The 8,178-nt window shown below is 41.3% G+C and overlaps 1 protein-coding gene across 1 annotated transcript in view; it reads right to left on the bottom strand.

Moving 5' to 3' along the window:
- Positions 1-5,051: 5,051 nt before the first annotated feature.
- Positions 5,052-8,178, bottom strand: part of Apbb1ip (amyloid beta precursor protein binding family B member 1 interacting protein) — a 98,415-nt gene continuing 95,288 nt past the window's right edge. The window contains exon 14 of the mRNA XM_021155983.2: positions 5,052-5,628. Coding sequence (XP_021011642.1) covers positions 5,101-5,628 — 528 coding nt within the window. The 3' untranslated portion in view covers positions 5,052-5,100. The remainder of the gene's footprint in view (positions 5,629-8,178) is intronic.

Genomic DNA, 8,178 nt, shown 5'->3' with positions numbered 1-8,178 from the left:
ATGGCCTAGTCAGCCATCAATGGGAAGAGAGGCCCCTTGGTCTTGCAAACTTTATATGCCCCAGTACAGGGTAATGCCAGGGCCAAGAAGTGGGAGTGGGTGGGTAGGGGAGCAGGGCCGGGGGAGGGTATAGGGAACTTTCAGGATAGCATTTGAAATGTAAATAAAGAAAATATCTTATAAAAAAAGATGCTGTTCCTCAATAAATGATGAAATATTTAAAAAAAAAACACCAAACAAAGAAAGAATATTAAAACCTGCAAGGGGACAAGGCCAAGTAACATATAAAGGCAGACCTATTAGAATTACACCTGACTTCTCAATGGAGATGGATGTGCTACAGCCTCTAAGACCATAGATCCCAGCACAGTCTACTATACCTAGCGAAATTATTTCAATCCCCAGAGATGGTGAAAACAAGATAGTTCGTGACAAAGTCAAATTTAAACATCCATCTATAAACCCAGCCCTACAGAAAGTACTAGAAGGAAAACTCCAACCCAAAGAGGTTAGTTACACCTGTGAAAATGCAGGCAATAAATAAGCTCACTTCAGCAAACCCAAAGAAAAGAGACCCACATACCACCACCACCACCACCACCACCACCATCACCACCACTACAACCAGCAGCAGCAGCAGCAGCAGCAACAACAACAACTGTGAAATACTATGAAATAACATTAGGAATTAACAATCATTGGCTATTAATGTCTCTCAATATTAGTGGACTCAGTTCCCTAATAAAAAGACAAACGCAAAAATACTCAATAAAATACAAACTGAATCCAAGAACACACCAAAAGATCATCTACCACAGTTTAGGGATGGTTCAACATACAACATTTATCAATGTAATCCACCATATAAACAAACTGAAAGAAAAATACTGTGAGAAGAGTCTGGTATTGGGGTTATTTCAGGATTCAGGTGGAAACCTAGTCAGTGGAAAAACTCCATGGAATCTATAAAAGTAACCCTAGCAAAGACCCCTAGCAATGGGGGACTTAGGGCCCGAAGTGTCCATCTTCTGTAACCAAGCAAGGCCTCAAGTGGAAGTAGGGACACCAACACAGTCCCCAAACCTTTGACCTACAGATTGTCCTTGCCTGCAAAGTATGCTGGGACAGGAGCCTAGCAGAACCATCATCAAAAGAGACCAGAGAAACTTTATCCAGCAACTGATGGGAGCAGATGAGAATCCCAGAGCCACTGGATGGTTTTAGCTCCTGGCAAAGTGAGGGATGGGTTTCTCCCCTTTAAGTTCAGACCCTAGAATTAAAACATTGAGCCTTGAGCAGAGAACTTTGTCTTGGCTCATTATTTCTCTTTTCTTCCCATCCATCCCCATCTTTCCTTTCAGGAACCCAGTAACCCGTGGCTGCTGGTGGCCACACAGGTTCATGCTGTGTATTCTCATCTTGGAAACAATGCAATAATTGCACAGTGGTAGTTCCAGATTAATGCTTGACTTGCAAAAAAAGTTTGAAGAAATTATTAGAAAATGAAATAGAGCCAACATTAAGACCCTAAGAAAGGAAAAGATTATTGAAGTTATGAAATAAGTTTTGCACAACATTTAAGATAAGCAAGTATAGAATGCATAACATTCTATCCTAATAAAACTAGTTCAAAACACTGGTATTCTTAGGAGAGTCATTGTGTGCAATGTGCAGACACAGAAAGCTAGCAGAATTACTGAGTTAAGGTTAACTTGATTCTTTCTGGTCACTGCCTGGCAGCTTTGCCCATGTTTATCATTAAAGTTTCACAGGAAAATGTAACTAGCTGATCTCGGAGTTCAGAGCTCTAAAGTTTAATAAGTTAAAAGTTAAAAGTTTAAATAATGATGTTTGCAATTATTATTATTGTTTTGGCCACAGGCCTGGGAATAAGGGAAGCTTGGAACTTTTGTAAATTGTAATTCTTGACTCTTTGTGGGATGTGGTTATTCTTTTGAATTTGATTTGGAAGATATTATACAACTTTTTTTCTACATGCTTTTGGAGTATCAGTAAAAGACTGGGGCAAGAAGAAGGTGAGTGAACATGTGAAGAGCAAGTGAGGTGAGAATGAAGTGTGCATGAGGTGAGTGTAGAGTGAGTAGAGAGAATGTGAGAAAGAATGTGAAGAGTGTGTGAAGACAGAATGTGAGGTGTGTATGGGGAGTGTATGCAAGGAGTGCATGTGGTGTGTGTGAGTTGTGTGTGAAGTGTGCACAGGAGAAAAGCAGAGTGCACAAGAGAATGCAGAGTATGTGCTCAAGCTGCAACTGAGAGAAGGGAGAGAGGGAGAGAAGGGAGAGAGGGAGAGAGAGAGAGAGAGAGAGAGAGAGAGAGAGAGAGAGAGAGAGAGAGAGAGAGAGAGAAGCAACTTTAAGCCTTGAAAAAAATGCCTGTCAGTTTACACCCAAAAAGTAGTCTGTGATATTTATTATGGACCTTCAAGATATTCCTGCTTCCAGTTAAGAACTACGATCCTGTGTCAAGACTGGACCCTGATACTCTGTTATATAAAGAAAAAGAAGTCTGGTACAAGTAGAATTTAGGAGATAGGATGTGAACCAGCCCTGTGGGGCCTGCACGCTTTGGGGGGGGTCTCTTATGAAGCCCATTACAACTGTATACCCCCCTTTATCCCCAAGGAACTCAGGTCCTGGTCCTTTCCCTCTCCTGGTCCACAATGATGACTTCCTAGCACCTCTTTCACTAGCCTCATGTTCTGTTTACACATAGCTTAATAAGGAACAATTCTTCACTCCCTCTGGCTGCTGATGTTTTGAGAAAGTCTTTCCCGTTAGGGAAAAGCTCAGGACAGTTGATAGAAAGTTGCAGTTTGCAGAGATACAGTGAAGCAAATGTACAAATAACGGCTAAGCTGGGAAAAGAGGGGAGAGCTAAGAAGTTTTCAGAACCTGTTTTGGGACCTGGGTGCTTAGATGCATGCTTGACCCAGGCTTCTTAAATCACAGAGATGAACTTTTAGTTTGCATTTAGTTGCACTAGGTGATTTTGTTAACATAAGGTCAGAACTTTAACTCACGGAGTGTACTGAATCATTTCCTGACTGCCTTCGTGCTCAAGACTTCACGGCTGTCAAACAGGAATCTGTACTTCCTTCTATAGCGTCGACTGTGAATCCCTACCTCAGTTTGAATGCTGTCAAATAAACTAAGTGAAACTCTACTCTAGATTCCAGGTGACCAGAATTGCAGGTTCAGCATACAAATGCTCCTGATCTGCAATCACGGTAGTAGTTTTATTTATTGTTTTATTTTTATTTTGAGACAAGGTGTTGCTATACAGCCAAGACTAGCTTTCCGACTTGATTACAAGCATGCACCACCACAACTGGTTCTGGGTGCTTATTTTGATCCACATTTGTGAACCCAGATTACAGTCCTTATAAAAGATCATTCAATTTGAGCTCTTTGCAATAGCTTCATTAATGTATATCAGATTTAAGCCATGTGGACCACATTCATTAATGTATATCAGATTTAAGTCTGTGTGGCCACATTCATCATTCTAACTCTCTGAACTGGTCTCTAAAAAAGCATGCCATCATGCCTGACTGCATTGTTCCAGGGATCTGTATAACAGCCAGAATCAGGAAGTTACGATTTTACTACACTGTTATAAAACCATAAAACTTAAACATGAACGATCTAATGTATGTGGGGTGAGATTTGAAGTAAAGTGTTTGTTTACCTTCAGTTTCAAATTCTTGCTCAAGAGCATTTGAGATCACTTTCGTCGAGGTACCCCTCTTTCTGCATTCTTGCTTTAGTAATTTTAATTACTAGATATGTTAGTTTTAGAACTGAATTTATTTAAAATATTAGAGCTAACTTCTTTCCAAATATTGAAAACTAAGATTAATTATCTTTAGTTTAAAAAATATATTATTTTTATCTTCTATATACTCTGAGGGAACTAAAGATTTTAAATGAAAAAATATTATTAAGAACAAAAGCAGAGTTATGAAGTCAACTTCAAAGTTCGACAAGGCCACCGAGGAGCCAACTAGAGAAGGCAAAGCTGGCTCACCTAGCACAGAATATGCCGAGTCTTAAATTTCTGCAGTTCATGATCAGGATACAGGATGCACACCAGCCTGTCTTTCCCAGTTGCTTTATCTGAAGGATATTTGTACCACTGCATCTAAAGAGTCACAAAACAAAAACTGTCCAGTTTTGTATAGCTTTGTCCATCCATTTAAAAAAAACAAAGACTGGTCCAGTAGAGCACTTGCTAAGCCAGTATGAGGATCCAAGCCTCAGATCCACATACAGGAGGAGGGAGTGGACTCTCTCCATAAAGTATCCACATATGCACTCACACAGATATATCACACACAAATACTAATGTGGTGTGTTGTGTGTATGTGTGTGTGTGTCTGCCTGGTCATTGTTCAAACTTAGGAAAGCAAAACCCAAAAAAGTGAAAAGTTGGCTATGTGTTTGTTGTACACTTGCCAAGGTAGGCACTCATGGGTTCATCCCCAGCCCTTCAGAACCAACCAACCCACCCACCCACCCACACATAAAAGCAGTATGTGGGCCTGAGATAGAATCAACCAAGAAGTATAAAAGAAATGAAACATCTGCTTTCTTTTTCTCCTCCCCACCCCCATTTTGTTATGTCAGAGGTTAGACACCAAGAAAGAAATAGCACAAGACTTAAGAAGGCATAGGAATTTGAAACTTTTAGAGAGTCAAATCTAAAGTAGTGTTGACACCATATAAAACTTACACACTGTTTCTAGAGATACTGTTTTCAGACAAACTTTAATTTTTAAAATTTGAGCCTTCTGAACACACGAAAACATACCCAGAATATCATTTCAGTGAACCTGGACTGCAAGACAAAAATGTATCAGGTGAAAGCACACACAATGTACATGTGGGTGTGCTTGGATGTATGTAGTTAGAAACCCTGAATATGGCTACCTTAATGGCTATGAACATAGTATGCACAACAGTGAAGAGATTTTACATTATTTCTAGTCGGAAAACATTTTACTAAAATGAACAAGATGTATGACAATAGAGTACCAAAACATGAATTTTAATAGCGAGCATCCCAAATACTAACATGTCTCTAGGGTATATTGCCTCTTTTCTTTTGCAATGCTTTCATGAGATCTGACATAAAATCTTGCTCACTGTTCCCTGGTGCACTGGGAAGTCCTTGGTTCTCTTGCCTCTTGGGGGGGACTAGGGGCTTTTTGGGGGGCAACGGAGATGACTTGGTCATCTCCTGGGAGAGACAGGGCGGGGGTGGAGGCGGGGGTGGCAATGCAGAGTCTTCAACAGCTACAGGCGGTGGGGGCGGTGGCACGAAGTCCGGTGGCTCCTCCAGGTAGGGCGGGGGCGGGGGCGGGGGTGGCGGGAGTAGCCCGCTGTTGTCTTCCTCAGGCGGTGGGGGCGGTGGAGGTGGCAGGAAGTTCTCCGGCGGATGGGGGAAGGTGCAGCTGCCAGGGCCCTTGACCTTGTTTGGCAAGGCGGGGCTGCCACAGGTGTCTGAAGACCGTCTTACTGGAGGGGGTGGCGGTGGCAGGCTGGACTTAGGACGGTGGTTCTCCCTGGTTGCTCCTGGGGAATGGTTACCCAAGCCTTGCTTTTCATCCTTTAACAAAGAAACAACAGAGCTCTTACAGTTCTTGACAGTACATCCATCATGTGGCATTGTCGCTGATGGGATTGCCCCATTCCTTCCTACACTAGGTCTAAACGTGCTCATGAGCTCACCTTTCTCCAGGCACAGGAATGATTCCAAATGTCTGTCACATCATTAGATGTGAGCACTAAAACAGCACTCTCTGTGACTGGGCATCTTAACCACATTTACTCTAGGAGGTGTTTACTGTGTTTAGAACAAGCACAGACCTTCCCTAGCAAGTCTTACACAGAAGTTAAATGTTTCTCTAAAGTATTAATAAATCCTAACTCAACTCAAACTGGAAGCCAGATGATTCTCTAAGACTCCCTACTCCTGACCTAAGGCAAGCTATCAATGGGCATATGCAGGAACACAATTTTAGGTGTGTGCATGAGTATGTGTGAGTGTACTACCCCTCTGTGCCACACCATTGACAGCATAGAGGTAATTAAGGGGCATCTCAGAGTGTTCACCAAAATATCTTGGCTTAAAATCTGGTGAAGTACTTGGCTAAAGAGCTCACAGACTCTAGGGGTGAACATACTATTATTTTTACTAAATGGACATAGTTTTAAACTGCCTTCTAAATATCTCTCTGTATCTTTAGGTTAGTGCTGCTCAGTCCCCATCAGAGAAAATTCTTTGCACAGTGGACAACAGTCACTATAGAGACTCACACTGATCCAGGTGCAGAGAACAAGTATCAGTGGAGTGCTCAGTCATACATGGAACATCTTTGTAATACACCCTGCCCCCAAGACTCAGTTCCCAGGAACAAGAAGAGGTAAAAGGACCTGTAAGAGCCAGAGGTTGGAGAAGATGAGGGTGAAAGTACGTCCTGGACATGACAGGCCATGACCTGCATAAGATCCAGCTAGTCGACATTCCAGCACAGCTGGGACATGTATAGGAGCTCTTACCCCTAGCTGAGGATTGACTGACTACTTGGGGAGGGAGAGTCAGTTCTCCTTAGGGCTACGGTCCCTGGCAGGTTGACTGTGACCCAGTGGATGGCCCTATACCCATGAGTATACAGGTAACACTGGACTCAGTGGGTTATAAGAAAAAAAGGGAACATGGAGTTGAGAAGGAAGAGTGTGTGGGAGTGAGGGGGTATTTGAGAGGAGTTAGAATGGGGGAATGGGGGATAAATGTGCTTGAGATAAATTGTGAATTCTCAAAGAATAAATAAAGAATATTATGCTAAAAAAAATCCTCTTTGCTTAGACATCCTGCTTGGTCAGGATGAAGAATGTACAAGTGAAGAAACTGAGAAGTAATCCTGTCTGGGTGACAGGTAACTCTTTTACAAAGCCATAAAGGATCTCTTCCTGCTGGAGAGTGTGTCCAATCTGTCCCTTGGTTGTGGATGAAATTTCCATGCAGTACTGTTCTTAGAACAAAGGTTCCAGTTCCTAGACTCTGCCCTTCTAAGGAGGGGCTCATCATAAACTTTGTCCTTGTACCTTAGAAGGGTTCAGAAGGGAGAGGTTGGAAGCAGGACACATAGTCTAAAATTGTGTGTGTGCATTTGTGTGTGGGTGTGAGTGCGTGCTTGTGTGTTATGAAATTGAGGTATACACTGAACACGAGCTGCCTCATGTTATAGTGAGATAAGCCCTAGAGTCAGAACACTTGACCTGGCTTAAGTCTCTCTAGACTCTAAGGTCTACAGCGTTCAATAGAGGACTTGACAATGGCGATAACAATGTGTATTTAAGTAACAGTGTATTTATATAAATGTAATGTCCCCAGCAATTTCAGGCAGCTGAATTGAATGACTATGTTCTGGTGAAAACCATCATCATTTTAATTTACATTTTTATCAGCTTTTTAAACATTTTTTTCTCTGCTTAACAGCCTGAACTACTGGATATTAAATTTAGTTTTTTTTTTTTTCCTAGCAAAGTACTTTTCAATGAGTTTCAATTGTGTTTCATTTATTTACTAAGCATGAAAAGCTCATAAACTTGTGATTTATTTGTTAAATTCTTTGGATCAGGCAGATTGGGTATTGGCATTCACAAAGAAATTATTTCTATTCTGGGGTTCTTTTATTCCTTTTTAAAAAAATACTTCTTTTTGACTAATGTTACAGAAATAATGAAAATATAACAGAAAGAACACTGCATGGTCAGACTCTCAGGTTTGGATAGATTAGAGAAACAGCTTTGAAAAGTCTGAAATGGCTTTCAAAAACAAGAACTCTTTAAGTGAACACCAATTTTCACTTTTACCGCTGAAGGCGTGGATGGAGAAAATTATTGAAGCTGTGCACATGGATTGTTATATGTGAGTGATAGGACAGGACCACAATTAGTCTGAGCTGTTCTGCACCACAAGAAAGACTCAGTGGGAATTCAGGAGTCACCTGAATTGGATTAATAACTAAATTACAAGCATCTATGGGTTTTATACAAATTTAAATTAATCTTCATTAGTCTCTTTTATATAAAAAGCTATGGAGGATGTTATATTTCAGTCTGCCTCCCTCCCTCCCTCCCTCCCTCCCTCCCT

This window comes from Mus caroli, chromosome 2 (genome assembly GCF_900094665.2).
Source record: "Mus caroli chromosome 2, CAROLI_EIJ_v1.1, whole genome shotgun sequence".
NCBI lineage: Eukaryota > Metazoa > Chordata > Mammalia > Rodentia > Muridae > Mus > Mus caroli.
The sequence above is the reverse complement of the archived record's forward strand: the minus strand, read 5'-3'. Positions and strand labels throughout refer to the sequence as shown.